The sequence below is a fragment of the Fusarium phalaenopsidis genome, assembly GCF_050370095.1.
Source record: "Fusarium phalaenopsidis strain FUZ10S chromosome Unknown contig_32306, whole genome shotgun sequence".
Taxonomy (NCBI): domain Eukaryota; kingdom Fungi; phylum Ascomycota; class Sordariomycetes; order Hypocreales; family Nectriaceae; genus Fusarium; species Fusarium phalaenopsidis.
The window spans coordinates 1,113,748-1,140,282 of NW_028145403.1; the positions used below are offsets into that span (position 1 = coordinate 1,113,748).

At 51.9% G+C, this 26,535-nt stretch overlaps 8 protein-coding genes across 8 annotated transcripts; 5 read left to right on the top strand and 3 right to left on the bottom strand.

Moving 5' to 3' along the window:
• Positions 1-230: 230 nt before the first annotated feature.
• On the bottom strand, positions 231-1,310 carry LRP88_11195 (peptidase family S66; the record flags this gene model as incomplete). Its single annotated transcript, XM_083247627.1, has 1 exon — positions 231-1,310. The coding sequence occupies one exon, from the start codon at positions 1,308-1,310 to the stop codon at positions 231-233; it is 1,080 nt and encodes a 359-aa protein (XP_083096775.1).
• A 486-nt stretch (positions 1,311-1,796) lies between these two features.
• On the bottom strand, positions 1,797-5,301 carry LRP88_11196 (uncharacterized protein; the record flags this gene model as incomplete). The annotated part of the gene is made up of 5 exons (XM_083247628.1): positions 1,797-3,899; positions 4,411-4,456; positions 4,507-4,753; positions 4,805-5,062; positions 5,118-5,301. 5 exons carry the CDS (start codon positions 5,299-5,301, stop codon positions 1,797-1,799), a joined length of 2,838 nt encoding a protein of 945 aa, XP_083096776.1.
• Positions 5,302-5,865: 564 nt separating this feature from the next.
• Positions 5,866-7,734, top strand: LRP88_11197 (CoA-transferase family III domain-containing protein; the record flags this gene model as incomplete). The annotated part of the gene is made up of 4 exons (XM_083247629.1): positions 5,866-6,238; positions 6,297-6,595; positions 6,656-7,156; positions 7,210-7,734. 4 exons carry the CDS (start codon positions 5,866-5,868, stop codon positions 7,732-7,734), a joined length of 1,698 nt encoding a protein of 565 aa, XP_083096777.1.
• A 935-nt stretch (positions 7,735-8,669) lies between these two features.
• LRP88_11198 (Intradiol ring-cleavage dioxygenase) lies at positions 8,670-9,803 on the top strand (the record flags this gene model as incomplete). The annotated part of the gene is made up of 5 exons (XM_083247630.1): positions 8,670-8,980; positions 9,031-9,269; positions 9,320-9,432; positions 9,490-9,570; positions 9,624-9,803. The coding sequence occupies 5 exons, from the start codon at positions 8,670-8,672 to the stop codon at positions 9,801-9,803; spliced, it is 924 nt and encodes a 307-aa protein (XP_083096778.1).
• A 1,538-nt stretch (positions 9,804-11,341) lies between these two features.
• On the top strand, positions 11,342-13,570 carry LRP88_11199 (FAD binding domain-containing protein; the record flags this gene model as incomplete). Its single annotated transcript, XM_083247631.1, has 5 exons — positions 11,342-11,473; positions 11,527-12,497; positions 12,551-12,567; positions 12,638-12,874; positions 12,930-13,570. The coding sequence occupies 5 exons, from the start codon at positions 11,342-11,344 to the stop codon at positions 13,568-13,570; spliced, it is 1,998 nt and encodes a 665-aa protein (XP_083096779.1).
• A 1,431-nt stretch (positions 13,571-15,001) lies between these two features.
• LRP88_11200 (serine dehydratase alpha chain-domain-containing protein) lies at positions 15,002-17,152 on the top strand (the record flags this gene model as incomplete). Its single annotated transcript, XM_083247632.1, has 1 exon — positions 15,002-17,152. The coding sequence occupies one exon, from the start codon at positions 15,002-15,004 to the stop codon at positions 17,150-17,152; it is 2,151 nt and encodes a 716-aa protein (XP_083096780.1).
• A 2,579-nt stretch (positions 17,153-19,731) lies between these two features.
• LRP88_11201 (uncharacterized protein) lies at positions 19,732-21,855 on the bottom strand (the record flags this gene model as incomplete). Its single annotated transcript, XM_083247633.1, has 5 exons — positions 19,732-20,189; positions 20,238-20,273; positions 20,780-21,090; positions 21,140-21,376; positions 21,431-21,855. The coding sequence occupies 5 exons, from the start codon at positions 21,853-21,855 to the stop codon at positions 19,732-19,734; spliced, it is 1,467 nt and encodes a 488-aa protein (XP_083096781.1).
• A 2,249-nt stretch (positions 21,856-24,104) lies between these two features.
• LRP88_11202 (uncharacterized protein) lies at positions 24,105-25,293 on the top strand (the record flags this gene model as incomplete). Its single annotated transcript, XM_083247634.1, has 2 exons — positions 24,105-24,182; positions 24,235-25,293. 2 exons carry the CDS (start codon positions 24,105-24,107, stop codon positions 25,291-25,293), a joined length of 1,137 nt encoding a protein of 378 aa, XP_083096782.1.
• Between the last annotated feature and the right edge of the window lie 1,242 nt (positions 25,294-26,535).

Below are 26,535 nucleotides of genomic sequence, written 5' to 3' on the forward strand. Positions count from 1 at the left end.
CTTTGTGAACAAAGAAGTGCTATCACGAACAACGATATGTCAATGTCTAGGGAAGGACTCGTTGGACTTTCCTCACGCGATATGTTTTCACCTGCCTCAGTTGTTCGCGTGGATTGACAAAGACAAGCCACAGCGTTACTTTCTTTTTCTATCACAACGAGGGCTGTCATGGAACAGTGGCACCACAGAAGCCTCAGGTAGGTATGGAATATCTTCATTCGTGACGTATCTTACAAGACTGCTGACTCCAAGACACGGAAGGTGTTGCTCTCTGAGTCAAGCTCAGCCAGGGTATCAAACGGCAGAGTGACCATCGGCGTCGTATGTCCAATATCAACATTAAAAAGAATAGGAAACTTTCTCTCGGCAAGACGGCCTTCGCACAAGAGCTCCTTAATAACACCCGTAAACTTCTCCCTCTGCTCCGGGGTGTCATACCCAAAGGGACGTCCGATGACAAGTCCCGCCGCCTCCTCAAATGCTCCGTAGGCGATCAGATCTGCAAACCCCGCTTGTATACGGGGCAGAAGAGGACCCGAGGCGTCGTCCTCGCCAATGGTGGTTTCTAGAAAGATGATTCTGCCTCGCCAATCTGGAACAATCGCAGGAATGCCATGCAAGCGCACAGCAACAGTGAGACATCCGCCAAAGAGGCGGCCCTGGGCCTTGCCGGGCCGAAGCCACGTCCAGCCCGAGTTCCGAACGAGCTCGGGCTTTTTGGTCGAGGCGGCATCGGAAAAGCATGGGGCTGCCTTGGGGGCGTAGAGGGCGGCTGCTGGAATGTTGCCCAGAGGCTTGCGGGAGGCGATGGCGCGGAAGAGATTATCCACGCAGAAGGCCAGCGGTGTCTCTTTGTCATCGACTGAGTTGGGCTCACCAAGTTCAGGGATGGCACCGGGCCCGTAAAAGGTGCGCAAGCCAGTGAGGGCATGCAGGAACCAATGCAGACCGGTGATGTCCGAGAAGCCCACCACGATCTTTGGGTTGTTGCGAATGATGTTGTGCAGTTCGGTATCGGCAAGGAGTGCAGGGATCAGTTCGGTAAAGTGTGTGCCTCCGATAGTAGTGATGATGGCAGAGATGGTTGGGTCTGAGAAGGCCTCTCGGATTTCCCTCAGACGGTTGTTGATGGACGACTGAATGCCTGTGTCCTTGCTGAAGAAGGCTTGCACTTGGTATCCCTTCTCAGTGAGGACTGAAGTCGCCCGCGACATGACATCAGGGAGTGCATCGTTGAGACGTGCCGAGGGGGAGATGAAGGCGATCTTTGCGCCGGGCTCCAGGGACTTGGCGAGAACTGGCGATGGCATCTTGATGGTAGGTGATAGGGCTCTTTGGGATTTGTTAAAGGAATAGTTGAATACGTGTGTGTACGTAACTTTTCTCGGCGCCAAGGCTCTTCGATGCGGTTTTTGAGGCTTGGTTGTGGATTGAGGGGTTTGGCCATCTGGAGGGGATTATACGACGTCAACCACGCCCTTCGAACCCATGCCACAACGACGCATAATGGGGCTCAAGGCGTCGGATTTTGTTATCTCCGCCTTTTTCAAAATCCTTCATCGTCAAAGGAGAAGATAATGGCGTGATTGGGCTTAGTTGGTGGAATAATTGCATGTGATCACGTCGCTCGGGAGTTGCGGCTCTTTCAAGGGGTCATATCTCGATCGCGTGGCATCGTCAGGCCTAACTGTCTTCCATACTAGGCCGTTCGCCAGGCGCACAGTAAGAGAAAAATTTCAGGCTTTCAGATATTAGGAAACAAAAGAAGACAGGTCTTTCCAGAGAAACGCCTCGCCTCATGTCAAATCGTTGCCCATAACGTGTGTGTCAACGATGGGGAAGAGAGACATGGTGGTATCGAACGAGTCGAACCAGAGCATGTTGGGGGAGATGCCGAGGATCTGATCAGTAGCGTTTGCAACCGTGATCTCTGCCTGCTCTTGTGCGTCTGCCTGGTTTATTGGTTGCCCGGTCGCGTCAACCATCTCATGGTTCATAGCTGATTCCGGTGCTGGCATCTGTCCCTGGGTGTTCTGAGATGGCCCAACTGATGAGAGCCGCGTAACGGGATCCAACTGGGACAGATTGTGGAATGGAGATCTCCCGATGGCATGGATGCTACCAAAAAGGCCATTGACAAGATGTCCTTGTCGCTCCATCCTCAACCGCGCTCGATTCTCCATGTAGCTGTCGCAAGCACTTTGTAGATGATCCAGAATCATCAAATGACGTTTTGCTACAGCATCGTACCGGCTGAAACGCTCAAGGACGCCCCTCGTAGCAGTAAGACTCTTCTGGAGAGGGAACGAATTGTCGAAGTCGCCAAAGATAGCTGCACCCAGGACAAGCCCAGAGACAAACGCCGAGTTGCCGACGAATGGCAAACGCTTGGGAATCGTGTCCGTCTTGACAAAGACGTGAAGAATGTCAACAGTTCGAACTGCCGATTCGAGACAAGAATGCACCAAAACCTCGTTGGAAGATGATGATGATGGCTGCCTCTCTTCTCCTCGGAGTGATGATTCATTGGCCTCGACATGCTGAGACACTGCCTTGTGAAGAAACGGGAGGGATAGCAACATGACGGTCCAGTAACCCGTCTGCTTGAGATGGATGAGGCCAATGTTGGGCTGCTTGCCCCCAGCTTGGTCATCAATAAACTCATCCTCTTCAATGCCATCGCGCGCAAGACCATCAGCACACTGAACCGTCCAGCGGCGCAGATGCTTGCTTATCCGCTCCAAGACCTCGGGAGAAATCATGCGCTTCGCATAAACGTCTGTGAGGATGGACTCGAAGATCATCGAGAGGTCATTGCAAGCGGAGTAGTCCTGGGCATTCGCAGTGTCTCGGAGTTCTGATGTTGACGGTGGGCGACCAAGTGATGCGCTCATGAACAGGTCGAGAATTCGTATCGCTTTCCAGAGACGTTCTCTGGTGCGGCACTCAGCTGGTGAAAAGAGGGAAGAAATGTCGTGTCGATGAAGGCCAATTGCGTAGGCAGCTCGCACGCCCATGCCGAGATACATGAAGGCAGCGTTGCGACGTGAAGCACCGAGCAAGTACATGGCGATCAAGGCGAAAGCTTGGATTGTTGTGATACCGGGATCTTCCATCAAAGTCTCGACTGTCAAGTAGCGACCATAGTTGAAGAAGATCTCAGCGAGGTCATCCTTGTCTTCAGGTCCGGTCTGCGCTCCAATGGCAAAGACAAGATAGTACACAGAACTTGCAGGATCTGCCATGTCCTGCCCATCCTCCAGCCACTTGTGGATGCCACTCTCCAGTTCCTTCTGGTCGAACAAGAGTAGCACACAATTGGCAGATTGCATGTACCATCTCTGAAGATAGTCCACCTCGGGCGCAGACTGCCTTGGGGGCGGGTTTTGGGCGCTCGATAAGATCCATCCTCGCCGTGTCTCAGGCGATGCCTCCACAATGCCATGTCGCAAAGGATCGTCAACGAGGGAGCAATCCCCTATGCTGCGTCGTACAATGCGACGGATGTTTTGAAGAAATGATAGTGTCGCTGAGTCCCCGATGAACATATACTCTCCTCTCGTGTCTTGGATGAGCCGTGACATCCGAGGCAATCGCTCTGGTTGTGTGTTTGAGAGGAGCTGTAACGTCTGTCCATCGCCAGCGTAGGTCTCATCTATTGATGCCAGGGCCGACGCTCCGCTGGCAGATATCGGGCCAGAAGTTTCTGGGGTAGCATGTCCCGTCGTGTTGCTTATTCGATCTGGATCAGGACTGGGTAAAGAAGACGCGACGATGCGTCTCTCACCAGAAGTGGTCGTTGACTCCTGGCAATCGAGCTTCAGGCCACGCTTGATACAGCGGGCACAAGGCCTCCGACCGTCACATCTCTGCTTGCGGCGCTTGCAGTTATCGCAGGCCTCGGCGCATCGCCTTCGGTCGCAGTCCCGGACCCTCCTGGTAGGCATTGTTTGAGTTGAGGGCTTCGTTGACCGCGGGCCGCAACCTGTCGGATATGGCCCTACCTTTATTGGTCAACTTTGGGCGTGTGATGGGGCTGACTGTCAGGTCATGGCTGACGAGGAGAGGGGCTAAACGTTCGGTCCGACTTTTCCCTTAGCCGACGCTGCAGGCATTTGCCGATGGTGACTTGGCGTTGACTCCGCTAAGCGACACCACCTTGGAGGGGCTTGGCGCCAGCTGAGGTAGGGAATGGTCAATCGGTCATTTCTCTATTGTAGGATATTCTAAATGGTGGAGATCAAGGCTGTTATAGCAGGTATCGTGTCAACTGGTATGGATAACCTGTCAAGTTGAGTTGATCGCGAATAGTGGTGAATTAGTTCCAATCGCTCAACCCAGTTTTGAGACGAAGTCCTCTAGAGCTGAACCGACTTCATCCGCAGCTTCGATACAATGCCAATGTCCAACACCGGGGAGAATTCGAATGTTCTTGGCCGCGTTATCGCATCCCCAGCTGGATGAATGTTAGTAACAGCATTTGTGACGAAACCACATGAAACTCACCTGGTCAACATCGCTTCCGAGTCAGCAACTGGGCTTGTTTTATCCTCCTCGCCTGCAATGATGAGCAAAGGCGAGCGAGCGTCGGCATATGATGGTCGCTCCGCCTTGGCAATGGCATCACACAGAGCGATGTATCCGTCTGTCTTTTGAGAAAGGAGCAGCGTTCGAATAAAAGCCTTTTGTGTCGAGTTGGCCTTGGAACCTGTGGCTGCAAAAGGAATTGTCTTGGCCATTGCCTCCATCCCATCTGTACCTCTCGTCAGTGATAAGTCTCTCGCTTTGGCCTCATGTGACTTACGTTCTCTCACTGTCTCGATTCGAGCGCTGAAGATGCCTGCCATTGCTGGCTTGGGCAAAACTGGCCCAATTAGGACTGCACCACGAAGTTTGTTCTTTGACGCAAGTTTGGCAACAACAATACCACCCATTGAGTGACCGACTGCAACGACATTCTCGACGGGGATGTTCAGCTTTGAAACGATACTCTCGAAATCTTGAGCTATCGAGTCAAAAGTTGGATCGTCAGTGCCTGGCACCAGCTCAGAGAGGCCACTTCCTAATCACATTGTCAACGATTCTAATCACATAGTATCACGCAGACGAGCACGAACCATAGACGTCAAATGCAACAGATGAATATCCTGCAGCCGCAAAATGGCCCATCACGGGCGTATAAAACGAGTGAGATGAACCAAGTCCATGGATGAAGACCAACACTGGCGATCCTGCGCGAGGGGATTCGGCTTCCACCTGGGTGTAGAAAAGCCGCTTCTTCTCGATCTCAAGGTAGGGCATTGTGTCTAATGAATAGGGTGTAGATAAGGCTGAAGCTATGCGGATTGGTCGCTTAATGCAGCATCTGCCTTCTTTCTAGTACGATCAGTGTTCCAGCCGAGAATCCAACCTTGAAGTGGCTTGGTCGGACAAGAGCCGGTGGCGGGAGCGGATGCTACGGTGTCGGAAGTCGGTCGGTGGAGGCTTCGGATGCATCGGCTACAGGGTTAAAGCCATATCTGGCCGGCTCTTACCGCTCACAACGAGAAGAACAGCATTTGCCTGCCTCGGAGCTCCGTAGAAAAGATGGACATTAATGGGGCCGTATCACGCATACTTTAGTCATTCTTATCGAATTGTTTATCCTGGTATATCACGCAAGCAAGCAAGCATCTTGATTCCTGCAGTGAATCAGATCAGATCCTGGAAAGATCCCTTATTCCCGACAAGCCCGGTCTCGGGAGTTCCCCGAAATTATACGCAATCGACCACTGATTGTATAAAATACTCACATAATAGCTTGCTCTTCACAGGCGCCTCGAACTTGAAGTATTTCGGTACCAAGAAAGGTGAAAGTCGATCAATATGGGTAGCCTTCAGCCACAAGAGTACTCCTCGCTTGAGGAGACCAAGCGGATTTTTGACTACCTATGCACCCAATTTGATGCAACCTCTCTGCCGCCCGCTATCAAGGATCTCAAATCACACGTCGAGTTTACATCAACACGCGATGCCCCTTATTTCCCCATACCTTTCAAGGAGACGGAGACCAGCGCAGCGCTCAAAGCTGTCGAAGGAGGCGTTGCAAACCTCCTAGCAGACCTTGTCGAAGGTGAAGCTCGCCCACGGAAAATTACTGTCAATCTTGAAAAGACGACAGCATTTCTCTGCCAGGCTTACTTGGCCAAGGTTGGTGGACTGGGCAAACTCGACCCCGGTGTCAAGGCCAAGCTTAAGGGTGAGTAATAGGACAGGAGACGGTTAAAGGAGTTGTGACTGAAACTTACACTCATTAGATACGGACTTGCTGCAGGCGCAATCAAACCCTTATCGGCGCATGTCAGCCAACCTGTATGAGACCAAGGTTGCTGGAGAATATTATCATATTCACGGATCTCTTGAGGCTTCCACTACGCTGCAGATGATTGGTCTTGAGCCTTTCAGGCCTGAGTTGCAGTCCCATGAAGACATCGTTGCTACCATTGAGCCCGCTGTTCGCAAGTTTTCAATCCAGGAACTTGAGGCCCTCAACGCCAAGAACCGCCAGGCTGGCATCCCTGCCCTGAAGCACGAAGACTTTTTGCAGACCGAACATGTAAGCACTTGAAAGCCATTCTAAGATCACGTTCAGGGCTAATGTGTCGGGTGTCTATAGGGAAAGGCAAACTTTGCTCTACCTCCTTGGTCGGTAGACAGTCTTGAGACCGAGACACCTAAATGCCCCTTGACCCCCAGCTCAGGGCAGCCAACTAAAGTCTTGGCCGGTGTCAAGGTTCTTGAACTCTGCCGCATCATTGCTGGACCTATCATCACACGTATCCTTGGCGAATATGGCGCCGACGTGCTCAAGATCACGAGTCCCAACTTAAGCGATGTCCCTTTCTTCCAGGTTGACGGTAACATGGGAAAGCACGCCGCCGATCTGGACCTCAAGTCTCCCGAAGGACGAGAAGAGTTCGAGCGTATTCTTGCGGAAGCAGATGTGGTCGTTGATGGATATCGGCCTGGAGCCCTTGAGAAGCTCGGATACGGTGCAACAGCATTGACACACATCGCCAAGGAGCGTGGCAAGGGCTTCGTCTATGTCAATGAGAACTGCTTTGGCTACGAGGGAGAGTGGGCAGGCCGCCCAGGATGGCAGCAGATTGCCGATTGTGTAAGTTATTGTCACCCCAAGTGCGCCAAAAGCGGAAACTAATTCTGTCATAGGTCAGCGGTATTGCATGGGAGCAAGGCCGCTTCATGGGTCTCTCAGAACCTGTCGTGCCACCTTTTCCTATCTCGGACTATGGCACAGGGTGTATCGGTGCTATCACTGCATTGATTGGTCTCTATCATCGAGCCACTCAAGGAGGATCGTGGCACGGCAAGGCATCCCTCCTCCACTACGATCTGTTGCTGTTCAAGGTTGGACAGTACCCAGAGGAAGTCAAGCAGAAGTTGAGAGAGGATATCGGTCCTGATTTCCTTGCACTGCGCCATGCCCACAGCGTCGACCAGATTTCAGGTACCGCACTGCTTCGGATGAGGAAGAAGTTCCCCGAGCTGTTTGAGGGAGCTCAGTACGTTGAGAAGTGGTACTCGACGGCGTACAGGGCGGAGGTCCAGGCCGTGCCGCCTGTGGTGAACATTGAGGGTGTAGAGGTTGGGTTTAGAAGAGCAAGTCGCCCGAACGGCACAGATAAGCCTACTTGGGTCTTTGGTGATGAACCAGACCGAAGGCTGTCGGATTGATGATTGCATTTGATGTTTTTATATACATCAGGTCTTTGAAACGAATCCACATGGTACCATACTACTTTTTATAATCCCCAGTGTACAATTGGATAATTCACTTTCTATCTTGTCGAGATGTAGCAGTGGCCACGTACTCCGTAGCGACGAATATCGATACTCTTACTCAGCTTGTCCCTGTCATTGCCGATCATTAAGGTCACACAGCAACGTCTTTGACATGGAGGTTGCGACCGTCTGCCAATGCCTGCCATGGCCTGCCATGGACCCTCCAAAGCTGGGCATCACCCTCACCTGCCTCTAAAACCGCAGTCTCCACGGTTGTGATGGGCTTGTGTCGGAGTTCACCGGCAATACGACCTCCTCACGGCCGGTAGTGACACTCTCAACCGCGGGGAGCTATCGGAGAAGGGTCTGCCCCTCCACAAGGTGCACATCCGACCGGGGCTGTCCGGCATCCGATGGTGTGTGGGCCGATATTCCCCAGGACCCGAAACCCTCAGACGTAATTACCAAGCCTCGCATTGGTTCGACTCCATCCCCCCGCATCATGGCTTGTCCTCCGGACTTTCTGCCGCCTTCCCCATGGGCCTTGATGCCACCCATTCTTTTTGCGGGCGGGGGAGTGAGCCGACTGCCTTTGTCCGGGAGCTCCATTACCCGCCCGTTCGCTTCAAGGCTCTTGTGATTTTGTATATCCGAGTGAAACGTGGTCGCTGACTCCTGATTATGCGGGGCTAAGTCATCTGCTGCCGCCGAGCTCAGTAGGCGCTATAAAGAAGTCTGAGATTTCTCCGCAAAGTGCTACGGCCAGTCCACACTCTTCATCGATTCGATTGGTAGTAGATTTTGAACTTTATCTTGTCTTAATAAGTTCAAAGCACCCAGTCTCATTGCCACTTGATTCCATCAACCTTCACACAAAGATCATCACAATGGCAAACCCCACCACCGAGACGACCAAGCCCACCAAGGCCAACGGCCAGAATGGTGGCGCTCCTCAGGAGGAGGGCCTCGGCCAGGCCTTTACGCAACAGGTCATTGACTCCTTTGGTCCCAAGACGGATCCTCGACTCCGTGAGGTCATGTCCTCGTTTGTGCAGCACATGCACGACTTTGCTCGTGAGACTCAGCTCACCGTCGATGAGTGGATGATGGCGGTCAAGATGATCAACTGGGCCGGTCAAATGAGTAACGAGAAGAGGAACGAGGGACAACTCATGTGCGATGTCATTGGTCTTGAGAGGTAACTTTCCCTGTTCCATGTTAAACAACTCTCGCTAACAACAGTCACAGCTTGGTGGACGACATCACACACCGCGCAGCGGCCAAGGACGCTACCTCGGGCACAGCAACTGCCATTCTTGGCCCCTTCTGGCGAGCAGACACTCCCATCAGAGAGAACGGTACCACCATCACTTTCGACACTCCCAAGGACGGCATCGTCGCCTATCTTTACGGCACTGTGACTTCGGCTGCTACCAGTGCCCCTATCCCCAATGCCTCTGTCGAAGTCTGGCAGGCATCCACCAACGGTATGCTTTCTGATATGTTGGTGAAAATCTTCAACTAACACGTGTTACAGGCTTGTACGAGCAACAAGACGAGAAGCAGCAGGAGCACAACCTGCGTGGCAAGTTCATCACAGACTCTCAGGGTCGATTCTCCTTCTACTGCCTGCGACCTACACCATATCCTGTAAGTATATCGTTGCCTTTAGATATTTGAAAAAATGAGCTAACTCTTGATGATCAGGTTCCCGATGATGGTCCTGCTGGCAAGCTCCTCCAGCTTCTCGACCGACACCCCTACCGCCCCGCGCATCTCCACTTCATGGTGCGTTTCCCATTTTACAAACCGGAAAGATGTATCACTAACAACTTCTTCAGGTCATTGCCGAGGGATACAAGTCCGTCGTGACACAGATCTTCGACTCCGACTCGGGGTACCTTGAGAATGACAGCGTGTTTGCTGTCAAGGATGGACTGACGGTGAATTTCGTGCCACGAAAAGGAGACCCTCAAGCAAACTGGGAGCTTGAGTATAACATGAGCCTCGGGACTGCGTGAGAAGGATATTTGTTTTGGTAGTTGTGCCCATGAGATACTAGCGAAAATGCAATTCACGTCTTTTGAGAAGCTTGATATGATATTCCCCGTTACCTTGAAGTATGTGTGATGTGTTTTAGCCGTAGGCCACCGTGTTAATTCGGGTACGATGCTATGAAGTGCTGATCTTGTGTTCTTTGTTATAGTTGAATCCTGGCCCTTGATGGGATAACTGCGCCGCTAGATAGTGTTTTAGCCATTGCCGCAAATATCATTCTAGTCAGCCATACCTCCATAGTTTGCCCTCTTCGGCTCTGTTTTTTGTTTGATGACTATGTTTTCCTTCTTGCAAATCTAAAGGGAACTCAGCACAGTCGCTAGAATACAACTTTCACAATAGTTCCAATATTGATATGATCATTACAATGTCTCCTGCCGTCGAACATCGTAATATTGAGTAGGCCTTTTAAGATAGTGTCTGTTAAAAAACGCCTGAAGAATCCCAATCCAAGAACCAGAGAAGTGCAACAGAGACAACATGGAAATTTCATAGAAAGCCTCATACGATTCACAGAAGGATTCCTAAGATCTACAGTTGGCGTAAATTACTGTTCCATTGCAGAGTTTCATCAATATCATGTCTTGACTTTGATCCACACAGGCGTAGTATCCAGTGTTGATGCAGCTACAACCAACCTCTGTACCTACATACATCTCGCCTCAGTGTGCAGAAATATGTGCGGTCTCATTGGACCTAGCTCGGGCCGGTTTGCACTGCGTGCATGGTTATGTTTTACGTGATTATTCATTTCTTACACAAAGTTATCTAAGATCACGGCTGATGCAAAATCTTCCTTGCTCTGCATCCGCGTAGCCGGCGGGATTATTACGTCGAGTTTCCAGTCCGACTCTGACCTCGGGCATCATCAACCTGCACCCGAACCTGAATTAGGTAAATAGACACCATGAGGTATATCCGATGGTCAACCCTGTAACCCGAAGGCCCTCACCCCTCGTGGGGATTAGATACGCCTCTTCGCCAGTTGGTCGCTGACAGCTCTGAGGATCAGCCAGTTCCATCCACTGGCCCGAAGGCGAGCAGCAACGTGCCCACCAACAGGCATCCGAAAGCTCCGAAACAAGCTGCCGACGTGTCGAGGTCAGGGGTCTCCCCACACCATGCCCTTCCCCCAGTGGTTTCCCCCGCCTTCACCCCGGGTTAGTTTGCGGGGTCTAGCACAATCCCGACGCACTGGAGAGTGCAGATCCACTCAGTGGCCACGAGTTTGTCAATATGACTCGGCACCTGCGCCAAGGTACTAAGCACGCTTGGAAGCGGTGATTGTACAAACATGAGTGTTGCCCGTCTTCCGAAGCAGTAACCGATGGACGATCTTACAGCCCTGCTAGTTAGTCAGACATCAATCAGCCTTACATCCACAACTACCTATAAGACGATGAACAACCACGACCTGGTCTAAGCTCAACACCTCAGCTCATACAAGTCTTTTCAGGCCACTCAACGCAAACCAACTCCCTCTCCTAACCCCCGCACAATCATGGCCGTTGGCGCACAGACTGATCATGTCGACGTCCTCATCGTCGGTGCCGGACCTGCCGGCCTGATGATGGCGACATGGCTCGCCAAGTGCGGCGTCAAGACTCGCATCGTGGACAAGCGAGGCACAAAGGTACAATCTCGATATTCACTGCCACTTCAATCCGTTTTCTGACAATAATACAGGTTTTCAATGGCCAAGCAGATGGCCTCCAATGTCGAACCCTGGAAATCTTCGACTCCTTTGGCTTCGCCCACAGGGCCTGGATGGAGTCCAACCACATGTTGGAAATCAGGCTTTGGAACCCTGATGAGAAGGGCGTCCTTCATAGATCTTCACGCATCCCTGATACCATCCCTGGCATCAGCCGCTTCCAGCAAGTCGTCCTCCACCAAGGCCGAATCGAGAGATTCTTTCTCGATGCCATCAACGAATTCAGTGAAGGCAAGGTCTCGGTTGAGCGTGGAGTCATCCCAACCAGCCTGGAGATTGACGAAAAGACTGTTGAAGACCCCGAAGCCTATCCCATCACTGTCAACTTGCAGCATCTGAGTGAGGAGGAAGCCCGACCCAAGCAAACAGCCACCTCCGTCAACGGAACAGTCATCCAAGACGGCCTGTTCCGCAGCAACCTCTCTCCCGACGACACTGCTGAGATGATCAAGGCAGCCGAGCTCAACCAAAAGGCCGATACGGTAGAGATCGTCAAGGCAAAGTACATGTTGGGAGCAGATGGTGCTCACTCATGGGTTCGCAAGGAGCTTGGTTTCAAGCTTGAGGGCGAGTCCACGGATTACATCTGGGGTGTCCTCGATATTGTTCCCATCACCGATTTTCCCGATATTCGCATGCGATGTGCCATCCACTCTGCCAATTCTGGAAGTGTCATGGTCATTCCGAGAGAAAACAAGCTGGTTCGCCTTTACATCCAACTCACCACGACGGAGAAGATTGGCGATCAGGATTCTCGGGCGGATCGATCATGGATCACGCCGGACGTGATTCTTGAGTCTGCGCAGCGAATCATGGCCCCCTACAAGCTATCTTACCGAAAGCTGGACTGGTGGACAGCGTACCAGATCGGGCAGCGTGTTGGCTCAAGCTTCTCTGCCCACGAGAGAGTGTTCTTGGCTGGCGATGCTGTTCATACTCACAGGTTCGTCTCCCGAAGTGTTTTCGCGTCCAAGCCACTAATGAGTGACTGTGCAGCCCCAAAGCTGGTCAGGGTATGAACGTGAGCATGCAGGATTGTAAGTTACCTTTCTCTGCACGACCAACATAACTAAAGCTGAACAGCTTTCAACCTTGGATGGAAGATTGCAACTGTCGTCAAGGGACTTGCCAACCGCTCGATTCTGAAGACGTACGAGTCTGAAAGGAAGGGCATTGCGCAAGCCTTGATCGACTTTGATCACAAGTTTTCACGGCTTTTCTCGGGTCGTCCCGCAAAGGACATTATGGATGAGGAGGGTATCAGCATGGATAAATTCAAGGAGGCCTTCGAGAAGGGCAACATGTTTGCCAGTGGCATTGGTACGTACATGTTTGATGCTTTTCAGAGACGCAAACTGACATGGTATACCCATAGCTGTTGACTATGCTCGAAGCAACATCGTTTCTAAACCGGACCCGGATAACGAGACCTCTAAGGCCGCCAAACTCCAGGCTCTCGCGTCTGAGGTCAAGCTTGGCATGCGTATGCCAAGCGTCAAGGTTCTCAACCAATCCGATGCCAGACCCTGGCATCTTCAGGAGCTTCTTCGAAGCAACGGCACATGGAGAGTGATCGTATTCCCCGGAAACATCGACCAAGAAGGACAGAAGAAGCGGATGAACAGCCTCTGCGACAAGCTATCTGCTCCATCATCCTTCCTCAAGCGTTTCACACCGCCATCGGCAAGATACGACTCTGTCATTGAAGTCCTCACAGTCCATGCTGCTAAGCGCCAAGATCACGAGATTTTCGACTTCCCAGAGGTTCTACGACCATATGATGAGGTGGACGGCTGGGACTACAACAAGATCTTTGTGGACGATCAATCGTACCACGAGGGCCATGGACGTCTTTATGAGACATTTGGTATCTCTCCCGACCAAGGCTGCGTGGTCATTCTCAGGCCGGATCAGTATGTGTCGTACATTGGCGAGCTTGATGACTACGAATCTCTTGACGGATTCTTTTCTGGTTTCTTGATACCACAGGGGGAGGCAAAGGAGGCCAAGGCCTAATGGTGTGAGGGTAGAAAATGTGACAAGCCTTGTTTATCAATTCCAAGTTCATTCTATGCCTGATCTCCCATGTTGTCGGTGATTCAAACCCACGTGCTAGTCATGATCTACTCGCGACCAATGATACAGCCATAAGACTCATATTAGGTGAGATAAGTATTACAGAGAATATTCCTGTCTCGGCATCTTGACAAACACCTTGGTGGTTTTCGGTCACGGCCGTTGCCACGCAATGCTAGTTATATCCAACAAACCCGAGGGCAGTGCCCCCAGTTCCTTGCAACTCCCTATCCTATTGTCTACATATCAACTTGTAAAGAAGCTAGATCATATGACCAGCCGTCTGACCTATCTGCCGACGAGATTGATGAACACCCACGGACATTCGAAATTACGGCCAGCAAGTCATCCTGTCCAAGTCTAGGGCAGTCAAACACCCTCTCACCAAGGAATGTCCATCTCTCATTCGAATGATGAAACGTGTCCAGCCCAATGCGAAATCCTCTAATGATTAATGAAATCGAATAAATATGCCCATTGCAAACACAATGGACATAAATATTTGTCAAGTTAGATCGTTAGTGTTGTGGGGTGTGGGGTGAGGATCCGCCAACTGTGTTGATGCCATGTTTTGTAGACGCAAAGAGGCAGGACGAAAGAGAGCAAGAATGCCCGAGTCTGCTCACAAGAAAAACAAAACAAAATAAGCACGAGGCTTGGCAATTGCATTCGAAACTTGGCATTGCGTAGTGCGGGTGAGACAAAAGGGATTGGCTCTGCCGTGACGTGCTTGAGCGACGCGTGGAACGCTCATCAAGGTGTGATCGAGCTTCCCCTCCCTGCATTACTACGAGGATAATGAGTAAGCTTGACTTCCTCGCACCTCAAGCCCCCGAGAGCGGTGAGTTTAACCAAGAGTTTCGCCCTTCCACACGAAATATGTGAGCGGAATTTAAGCGAAGACAATTACAAACTTGTTCTAAGCATCTCATTTTGCTATAGGTGTCAAGTACTGTGCCGAATGCTGCTCTCAATGCATGCTTCGTGTTTGATGGGATGTTTCTAGCGGGCGCTCGCTGCTGCATGGCGTTCTAGCGGCATGGGGCGGGTTGTCTCGGCATCCGGGGTGTTTGGGCGAAATTATGGGGAAATCTCGGCCACGTGACCGGTTCGGGGACCGCTGCCCGACTCCATTCGGAGCCGGGACCGAACAACCATGCAGAATAAGCTAATCTTATTGGCTGGCCGAACAATATTCCGACGCCACTAAGCACCAGCAGCCGATGCAGCCAATAACCGTCGAGTTGTTAGAAATGTGCCGTGACACCCCCTGACACCGCCGATAGCTTGCTTATCTTTGTGGTATAATTCCAAGATAAGTTATCGAAAACTGTCTTCAACTTTAAAAACAGTTCAATTCAACCTCCTGCAATGAATCGCGCAGGGATGCGGCGGCTTTCGCTGCTGCAGGCGTCCGGGCGACGCGTCTTGTCGTCTGTATCCCTTGCAACAACCAGAAGATGGCCAATTGCGTCGACAGGGCCCGCTCCCTCTCTCTCGCGGGTGCTAAGGGCGAGGCCATTGAGCACCACGACACCATTCAGAAATGACGGTCAGGACGATGAGCAGACGGGCTCATACAGCGAAGCTGACCACGAACATGCCGTCATTTCAACCTTCGATCTCTTCTCCATCGGCATTGGCCCCTCTTCCTCTCACACTGTCGGACCCATGCGCGCCGGAAACATTTTCGTCAATGACCTGGTTGAAGCCAACCTGTTGCACAAGGTCAACAAGATTCGCGTCTCCATTTACGGAAGTCTTGCGTTGACCGGCGAGGGCCACATGACACCCTCCGCTCTCCTCCTTGGTCTGGAAGGTGCTGATGTCGAGACTGTCGACACGGGTTATGTGCCCACGCGGTTCACCGAGATCAAAGATATCAAGAAGATCCATCTGGGCCGCTGGCTCGCGAAAGATGGCAACAAGGGAAAAGAGATCGACTTCGACTATGAACGCGAATTCGTCTGGGAATGGGGTCGCAAATTGCCCATGCACAGCAATGGCATGCGCTTCACCGTCTTTGACAAAGAAGGCTACGTCTTGGCCACCAACGACATGTTCAGTGTTGGTGGTGGCTTTGTCGTCAACGGTGCACTATCCATCGCACCGGAACAAACACTCTCACCAAATGCTCCAGCTCAGCTCGAAGCGTCCGATCCGCAGGCGGAACCGGCCGGAAGACATCCAGCTGACTTGGCCGAGAACATGTACTACAAGGAGATTCGGCGCTCTGATGCCGCCGGAGATCGCAAGACCGGTACCGAGATCAAGCCTATTGAAGCTGCCGCTGTTGAGCCGGCCGCGCTTCTCGGCGATGACTCGGCAAACACCTCCGAAACCAAGACAGACATTTCGACAGACGTCAAGTCCGAGACCAAGAGCACCACTTCTCCGCACCCGCGGTACCCGTTCCGGGATGCCGCTAGCTTGCTGTCACTATGCCGAAAGCACAACCTGACCATTGCGCAACTGGTGTACGAGAATGAGAAGAGTCTTGGCTACACAGATGAGGACATCTACCGGAAGCTGTTCAAGATTTGGGGTGTGATGGATGCTAGTATCCTTGAGAGTGTTCAAGCACCCGCAGGCTCGAAGTTGCCCGGTTCTCTCAAGCTCCATCGGCGAGCACCAGCACTGTACCAGCGGTTGACGAGGGGCTTGTATCCCTCCTCTGCCAGCGACACGACAGCGGCTCGTCTCCAAAGCAAGTGGGCATCACCCGAGCCAGAAGAAAGCGATGATGGAGCATTGCCGTCCCCCACAGCTGTATCCAAGACATCTGCTTCTTCCAATACACCGGAGCAAGTGAAGAGCATAGGCATTCGCAAACGCCACCCCCCTCGTATTCACGGCTCATTGGACCATCCGATCGCCCCGTCCCCATCACGCCGAACTACATTCCCGACCATGGATTACTTGGCTGTGTATGCCATTGCTGTGAACGAGACCAATGCAGGTGGCGGCCGGATCGTCACCGCCCCCACCAACGGTGCTGCAGGCATCATTCCCGCTGTTCTCAAGTACACGATCGAGTTCATCAGCGATGACCTGGAGCGAGACATTCCCACGTTCTTGCTCACAGCTGCTGCCATCGGTATGCTGTACAAGCGTGGAGCTACCATCTCTGCTGCCGAAGGTGGATGTATGGCTGAGGTGGGCGTGGCTTGTTCAATGGCTGCTGGTGCATTTGCTGCATGCATGGGTGCAAGCCCCGAGACGATTGAGCAAGCTGCCGAGATTGGTATCGAACACAACCTCGGACTCACCTGCGACCCTATCGGCGGTCTGGTCCAGGCTCCCTGCATCGAGCGAAACGCCCTGGGAGCCACAAAGGCCATCTCCAGTGCCAACTTGGCTCTGAGCAGCGAGACTGGAACACAGCGAGTGAGACTCGACGATGCCATCCGGGCCATGCGACTCACGGCCAAGGGAATGAGAAATGAGTTCAAGGAGACGAGTCTGAGCGGGTTGGCGACCAGTGTGCACATTAATATTCCTGTCAGCGTGCCTGACTGCTAGAGATTTCCTTGCGCGATGCTTAAAAGAACTGGGACTTTGTTGCAGTATCGTGTTTACTGTGACTGCGCATGCATGATAGACCTGGTTGATCTGATTTGAAACCGGCTTTGATACCGACCTCGGTATGTCTTCGACCGGGGAAAACTGACGCTTTGGGTATTGTTGCTTTATAAACGGCTCGTCGTGCTGCGGTCTTCTAGTTCAAAGTAAAAACGAAATAGACCAGGGGCACGTCTTAGAAGTGAAGAAGTAGCGTGAAAGCGAAACTAGATTCATTGCTGTTGTGCCTGACACTCTTGTATTGAAGAGAGGCCACTACGCCCACAGTGGGAGGAAGCATACTGTGCGGCCCATCACAGTTGTGTTGAAACACTTTCGTGAAAGTAAACACAGGCATGTGATCACATTTGTTACTGGCTCCACTGCATTTTTAGCAGCCCTCGAAGGGTCGAAGAACGGGGGGCGACGTGGCCATAACCTCCTCCTTTGATTGGCAACCCCCAATATTGCGCGTACGGTTGAGTGTTGATTGCCATGGGATTGGCTAAAAAGGAAAAAGAAGAGAGAAATTTCATGATTGTTGCCTCGTGTTTTTCTCAGCTCATTCTCGTCCTTGCTCGCCATCTCACACCTACTGAAGGATTGCCCACGTTCTGAGTCCTCACTCAACCCGCAGAGCCTCAGCCAAGCTACCCGCTTGCTCGAACGCTACAGCTGGTAAGCCTACCCCCAATTTAGCAAGTCAAACCCAAGTAGTCTGAGGCGGCCGTCACCAAGTGGATGTACTAAACGAACCGATAGCATAGGAGCGCTTTATACCGAGGGGGAACAATATACCTATTCCGGAAGACAACATATTGTTAACTATTGACACCCTCCCCTTGGATATCCAGAACAGATACTCGCTGTATCAGACGGCTCCAAGAGCCCCGATGGAGGGACCCGGGGTAGAAGATGTGCGCGTGGCCGTTGCACTTGCAAGCCCGATGGACGACTCTAGGATGAACGATATGATGATTGTGACCAGGGGCCGGACTAACGGCCGCCTCAGGATCCATCAAAACATGATCCCTAGTAGACCAGCGGCTTGGCCTACTCCAGGGATGAGATATCGAACGCTCGAAAGTTTCCTGAATTTTGAAGGAGAGTCCAGACCTTTGGAGCCTACTGACGCCAACGACTATCCTGAACTCAACGCGGCTGGCTGTTCCTTCGAGGACTGGAATGAACTCTGGGAATATCCGGAAGTAGACCCGGAACTATGCGATTGAAACGGAAATTCTGCTACCAACTCTGCGGAAGATGGGGAGGATGCTTCCGGAGACCCTGAGCCACCGTCAATGGGTACGAACCATGAGCCCAATCTCCACAAGCGACCTAGGGATGGATCGGAAGACGACGTCAATGAAAATTCAGATGAGCCTGTCATCAAGCGTCAGAGGCCAAACGAAGGTACTTCGCCTGACGCTTTGGCGTGTCCCTTTTTCAAGTACAGGCCAACCAAGTTTCAGGAGTGCCGTTGCCGCAAACTCACCAGTATCAGCCGTGTCATACAGCATATCTCACGCGCCCACAAGCAACCCCCTTATTGTCCCGTCTGCTATCAGACATTTGATAGCGACGATGCTCGCGACAAACATCTCATCGAACGAGCGTGCCAAGTTGGTGAACATGTTGTACCGGACGGAATCACACGCTCTCAAGAGGACGGGCTTCGGTCGCGGAGTGGCACTAGGAATATGTCGGTGAGCGACTGGCGGTTTAGGATCTGGAATATTATCTTCCCGGGGACCCCAAAGCCCAGGTCTGTTTATATCAGCGATTGGAAAGCTGAGGTGATCGAGGCCTCGCGCCAGTTCATGAACCAAGAGGTGTGGCGATAATTGTCGGGCAGCTGGGAAGGGACGATTCTCGGTGGAAGAATGATCAGGAACTGAAGAAACGACTGGAGAACGCATTGTCCAAGGTATTTGATGAGTGGGAAACTTCTCAAAGCAGCGCAAGGAACAGAAGAACAGTGGAAGTAGTTGGGGGCCAGAGCAAACATCACAGCAGAGAGCACCAGAAGAGGGAGAAGCAGGCCAAGGGACCGAGAGTGAGAGTGTTGAAGGGGAAACAAGCTCGGGGACCCGGACGTTGTCGGAGAGACGCTCGCAGATGAGGGCACCTCGGGGCGAGCAGAAGTGACACCGCTTGCTTACAAGGTGCTGACAAGAGCATAAACGCTGCGGAGGATTCATGCCGGAGGACAAGGGGGATGAATCATCAAGTGAGTTTTGCTAGAGTTGATTTCCAGATCTAGCTGATCTGTATGAAGAGAGATAAAAGAAATACAATAGATATCGACTGAACACTGTTGCCCATTTTGACGCAATTGCCTGCGCTGCGATGTGATTGCGAAGCAGCTACACCATATTGGTATTGCGTGGAGTGAATGTGAAAGCTAACCTCGAATGAGACTCTGGGTATCCTGAATGTTGCTATTCTTGTTGGGTATAACAATGACAAGGCTGAATATCTTGCAAACAGTATTTCAAGATTGATTGAAGGCGCGTGTTCTCTGGCATCCGCCTTGTCTATCACGATATAGTCGCTTGCTTCGTGTACGATCCCTGCAGCCTAAACGGCGTAACAGGGCCTTTGGTATCCCGTCCTGCTCCTTGTTGAGCAGTCTTTTGCAAAAGCTCCACCGCCTGCTTCTTGTTCTTCTGTTGCGCAAGACCCAACGCCGTCTCTCCGTTCTTGTTTTGACCCCCTACATCAGCTCCCGCGTCCATGAGAACTCGAAGAATATCCATGTTTCCCCTCTCAGCAGCCATCATAACAAGTGTGCACTCGTCATGCTGCCAGCGATAGTTGACATCGCCACCGTTCTGGACAAGCAACTTGAATAGTTCCACGTTTCCGCAGTACAATGCCCAGTACATTGCATTTCGGCCGTCGTTGCTGGCATGGTTCGGGTTGGCGCCTGCTTTAAGAAGCTCTCTGGCTACCCCGAGGAAGTGATTGGCACAAACACCGATTAAAACGATTTCACCTAGAAAAAAGTCAGTAAAGGTTGGAAGCCTCATGCTGGTGTACCTACGATTAGAGGTGCGGAGGACGTGATTCGGGTCGGCTCCTAGTTCCAATAACAACTTGATCATTTCGGCATCGTTCATGACTCTCGCCGTTAGATGGAGTGGAGTAGCCCCTCGAGTAAGGGTTTTTTGTATCTCTTGTTGCTTTGGTAAGTTGGGGCTTAGTTTCGGTATCGTGCTTGTAGGAAGCCATTCATTTATATCGGCCCCTTGCTCCGAAAGAAATCGTAGAGAAGGGACATTCTCATGTAATAATGCGTAAAAGAAGAGCGAAAGCCCTAAATACTGTTAGGTTTTGAAGCTGAACGACCACCTTGGGTCCACCTACCGGTCCCGTCCTTGAACTTCGGGTCAAACCCCGACTTAAAAAGAATTTGGAGGCTTTTTGTATCCCCTGCTCGAATCGCCGGATGTAGAAAAGAGCATTGATCTGACGGGTTGAGTGTCCTAGAAAGTGCTTGAAAGAGACCAGTTCGCCCAGGGATTTCGCCCTCTCTGGCTAGTAGTTGCCTCAACTCCTCGACAGAATCACCAATGTCACACCCACTGTCGACAAGCAACTCAGCAAACCCATAAGATGGCAATGACAGAGCCAATCGGAGTGGACTTCTGAGGTGAAAATCTTTGGTGTTGAGCTGGGCTCCATTCTTGATCAGGAGTTGTCCCATGGCCACATCGTTGTCAAAGGCGCAGTAGTGAAGGACTGTGAATCCTTGCTTCGATCTCCCGGTGAGACCTACGCCTCTAGAAATAAGGGCACGGACATATTGTTTGTTCTGACTACGGACGGCATCAAGCATGGCTTCGGGGTTGTCCATGTTGAAGAGATCATCGCCTCCTGCTAAGGTATCGGAAGTGCTTCACACGTTTAGCATGATGTCTACCCGTTTGGTTGTTCTGCACTTACCTAGATGCCCCAGCTCCCTGATCAGGGTAACCGATAACAGGTGTCTGGTCTATAAAGTTCCTCATCACGAAACCGGCGTCACTCTGGCCATCCCTGACCGAGTCATTGTCGACATCTTTCTCGATCTGTTTTCGGAACTCCTCTCCTCGGACGATATCTTTGAAGTCAGACATGATTTTCTCATAGAGCTGGCCAATGTCGGATTTGATTTCGTCCAGTTTCTTTCCCTCGAGGTACCTGAATGAGTGTTAGCGAAAAATCGCATCGCCTCTCAGTGTCTTCTTCACTTACCCATGCAGACTAGTTATCGTCAGGTTCAAACCAGCCTTCCCTTCACTGAGCCTTCCTCTCAAGTCACGAAGCTCACTCTTCTTCAGATTCCACTCAACCATTCTGATAAACTTATTTCCTCCCAACGCCTTCTGAACGAGAGGATTCAGAAAAGTCCGAATATCCTGCATGGACTTTTCGCAGGTCCCTAGTTGTCCCTTCAACGCTCTCGTTAAGGATGGGGCTTCGACATGTTGGTATTGTTCTGACAGCTCATGCGTCGTATCTAGAACAGCGGCTAGATTGGCAACGTCATCTTGGAGATGGCGGATGTCATCTGGGGCATCACGGATCCCTTGGACGAGGGAGTTGAGTCGGAGCGCAACTGTCGCAGTGATTTGGATGATGCCGATGACACTTCCGACGACTCCAAGTGCCTCTGCCATGCTAGAGAGTCGCCTTTGCTTAATGTGTGGGGTGCTCGATTGGGGATGAGCTTAGACTCAGGGGTAGAACTTGCAGAGTCACTAATGAAGCGATTCCATCGACAAGAGCATCGATTTATTGCCGCAGCGCTCACAAAGCTGAACACAGAAGCAAACGGCCGCCCGGGGGCTGTGCAATGGCGAGGCCCTGCAGGGAGTTGGAGAGGCCTGCAACTTTTCTGTGCTGGGATTGGCTGGCTGCAGGCACAACGCCAGGTTTCCACCGATTTTCTTACAGCCTGCATTTTTGCAAGTTGATCCCTGCCGTTGGTGAATCTTCAGGCCTCCAAAACCATCTGTCTCACTTTGTGGTAGGTAGTAATACGACGCCGGCCCAGACCCTGGTAGTGTAACGAGGCTTGCTGTAGATCCTAATCGCCTGCCTTGTGCACGGTTTTCGCCCCCAGCAGTGCCGTATAGGCGCGCACACTGCCGCATAAGCTGTGTTCGGGCCAGTGTTCAGGATAGAGACTCAGGTTCTGCTAAGATCGGGCAGTTTGCAAACCTGATGCTTACCGCCCGTGCTTTGGTTGGCATGCCTTTTCAATGGCAGTTCATGTCCGTACTAGATCTCGCGGTTCTGATCGCTTTTCAATACGGAGAACCTTGATAAAGATATCTTATTCTGGATGGGCTTGGGATCTCCGAGGCCTCAACGCCTCTCGCACAGCCTCGCAGGGTCTCCTTACTGATCAAACGTCAGAACTGCTAACCACGCTATCCAGTTTCTCCTACTTAGATCCATAAGTATAGCCCATTGCCCTTTATTGTGTCGGTAGGTGAGATGAGATGGCTTCCAGCCTGAGCGCTTTTAGGAGGTTTTCTTCCTGACCCCATGCAAACGAACGACGTTTTCCAAAACATGGCGTCCAAAGTCAAACTCCAAGAAAAGCAAAAACTAAGACACCGGGCTCTCGACCAAGCTCTCGTTTGCTTTTAGATGCCCCCAAAAGATTTCATTTAGCCGTTTGCATCCGTCCAAAGTCTTGTTCATGGGCGACCCACCAAGGCACGACAGTGTTAGTGATGAGCGGATATTTCCTAGGCATCTCTGGGGGCGGCAAATGAAGACCAGACTGTGACAGGGGAGAGACGGGTCGGGATTAGGCTCCGGCTACATAACTATGCGCATAGTAACGCGACGTCGGCCCTGGGCATTGAAGCATGAGCAAGCCAATAATACCTAGTTGGGCAGGGATAGTAGACCCATCGACTCTGGCCAATTCATCGCAGACGCGGTCACACGCGTATCGAAAGCCTATAGCAAACATGTTGGGAGAGATGGCTGGTAGCAAACAAATCTCATGGCCAATCAGCAGGGTGCTTACACGAGGAGCTGAAAAGCGGTGGATGCAACCATCAACGCCACAACATCCTGCATGCTGGGATGCATAGCCCTGTTTGCTTTCAACCCATCCCTAATACCCACGGAGCATGAGGCGATGGAGTTGAGTTGGACATCGATGAACTCGACGACGCAAAGAATGATATTGAAACAGATTCTCACGGGGCTAAAATCTCCTTCAACACTCCCGGGAAGCCCCTTTGACCATTGCCCAGCCAAGAATTTGGAGGGCCGGTGGATGTTGTGTAACCTTTGGTGGAGTCGGCTTGTTTGCTTGTGCAGCCTACAGAGCACCTTGCCGCTACAATCACCCTAGCGTGCATGATTTGTGACAGATGAGCATTTCTCATATGCTGTGGTCTCTCAACTATCGACTCATAAGGACCCTGCGCCCAGAACCCCCATCCATCTCGCCTCCTTCTTTAACTATCAAAAGTTTGTTCACCCAACCCAATCAGGCAAAATGACTGGCCAGTCACCCCGGTCACGATCCCTAATCGAGCGTATCAACATAGAGACAGAGAAGTGTTTGACAGTCCTTAACAAACTACCACAACCGGCCCAAAGAAATGCACGCGCATTGCACGCTGTTGAGGCCAAACTCGCCGCGGCAGAGACAGAAGAAGAATGCCAAGCTTTCCGAGCGGAGAGGAGACGACTCATTCGTGAGAGAGAGTCTGGTCTGAAAGAAGCGACAAGGGACTGGCACGACGAAACTAATGATGTCGTGGAGGACCTGGTCACCACCTTACTCAAACCCATTCTGAGGGAAGTCGAATCTCACATCGCTAAGAGTAGCCCTGATACTACTCAAATCGACACCCCCAGCGGGGTTGATCAAGTTGCAATCTCACGTACACCGACAATGCCAGCGACCCCGGTGTCTGAGACCAACCAAGCACAAGGCCCATCCGTCGACTCCACCATCCTTGCTGCTGACCAGGTTAGTGATATACTCCAAACGACTTTTCATGACCCGAAACTCACGATTAAAGCCAACCAACAAGAGAAAGGCGAGTCCTAGTCGCCCACCTGCTCCGAAAAGACGACGACGCGGGCTCGAGAAGAGTACCATAACATTTGCCGAAGTCTTCCGTAACGGCAATGCACCCGTCAAACGCATCATCGTACAGTATCCTCCAGATTACGGCCAGTGGTACATCATACGATGCCGGAGGCACAATATCAACTTCAAGGAGAATCCTCTCAAAGCAGCATCACGCCAAATCTGCCAGAGCAAGCATCCCAATATGCCACGGAACTATGTATCAGTCATCAAGATGATGGGATATCGGGTCGTGGATTGTGATGAGGACCTCGCCGAGCAGAACAATGCTGTCGCTAGAGAGGCGTTTGGGATTCGCAGCCAACCTCGTTCTGCGGATAGCATTGAGGTGGGGTATGATACTATCGCCCCCGTGCCCGAGGAACCATTGCGTGATGATGATGGCGACTATGAAGCAGAAGGTAGTGGTGAATTCACACCTCAGATCAGCAGCTCAACTCGACGTCGGAGCATCATGGCAATCACTGATCCGACAGTTGGGGAAGTCTATCAAGTCTACTGGAGAATGCTGAAAATATGGACCGCGGCGATCGTCCTCCCACTTGAGAACCTCGAAAGATTCGGTGTCGAAGACTCGATCGAAAGCCTAGGGCTGCTCAAGAGCCTTCCTTCATGTTATACGTACGACTCCTTGGCCAAGACGTTCCAGTGGAGCAAAGGGTACGAGGCTGGCGGGAAATGTGTCTCTAATCGAGAGTTTCCCGTCATGTTCTTTAATGGCTCGCCATGTCCTGACGGAAGTGAGGTTGCTTGGGTCTCAGCCAAGGATTTGAACCCTCCTGAAATATGCGCGCTGGAGCCTCACATTCAAAGGCAGGTTCTGGACTTTCTGGCGGCTAAAGAGGCTGGGCAAGAGGGAGTTGTCGAAGACGAGCCAGAAGAAAGAGGTGTCGAAGAGGAGTCGGACGAGAGAAGCGTTGAAGAGGGGCCAGAAAGAACAAATCCTGGGGAAGAAAACAGTAAGCAATCCCTGGACAATGCTTGGTGAGCATTACTGACATGACAAGATCCTTGCCAAATAATCCAGCAAAACGGGTCCGTCCAGCCGTTGGCTCAGACTGTCCCCATGGAAGAAGAGGCAACAGAAACCCCACAGCCCGTCCAAAATGCGGAATCCGGAGTTACCGCACCCATAGTCATTGACCTGACTGGGGAAGACTCAGAGGAGGACGAAGAATCTGTCCCGGATAAGGATACCCCATCGGGCCAGGAACGGCCGGCAGATTCTGATATTAACAAAGCTATTACGGACGAGGAACCAGTAGCTGCGGAAGACCACTCTCAAGCGGAACCTGAAGATAGGGATCTTTCCATGGACACAGCGCCCAGCACCGACAGCACAATTACGGATCCACTAACACCTGTGGTGGCTCAGTCGCCAGTTGCTGAGCAGGAAAGCATCCTTGGCCTTCAACCGACACCCTCAATGACTCCGGAGGCGACTTTAGTCGCGCAGCTCGCATGCAGAATGGTAGAACAGGGAGACAAGAACATCGAGCCTCAACTTACGCCGACACAGGCAGATGCAGAGCTGGCCTTGCAATACTCTCGCCCAAAGAGACATCGAGAAACCCCCCAAATCACGCAGAGCTCGCCCGATATCCACAGGGATAAAAGAACCCATGCTATGACTCCTGTTGTCCAGGACAGGCCGAGACACGCGCATTCAGTCCATCCTACCCCTCGGCCACAGACCGTGGGTCCAAGTCCAGGGCGGTTGCCTGAGCTCAGGGTCCAAACGAACCACCAAGAGAAGACCGCTTGCCGATTGCCATCAATTCAGAATCTACTTGAAGGCCCTCAAATGGGCGGCTTGGGCAAAAGTCAGCCCGGAAGAGCGATGCAGTCCCCAGTGATGCCACCAAGCCCATACACTCCGGGATCCTCTCTCCCCAACCACCTGCGCCCCGATGAGCAGCAAACCCACCCGACACCGACCATGATGTCACCCCGACTCACACCTCGGGCGACTCCTTTCCGCAGCTGGAATTGGCTTTCGTGCTTCACCCAACCCGTTGCAAAACAACTTCAACTAGTAAGCGGATCACCTGCTCCTGCGAGTCCCAGAGATTTCATGGATCACATGGGTCGCTTGCAATGCCCATTTTGCAGGGTTCATGTGTTGCAGCTTGATCATTTCACTCAGCACTTGCAACACCCATGCCGAAGCATTCTGGTAGGGCAAGCTTCCCCGGATATGTCTGCTGCTAGAAGAGGATAGGTGGAGTGG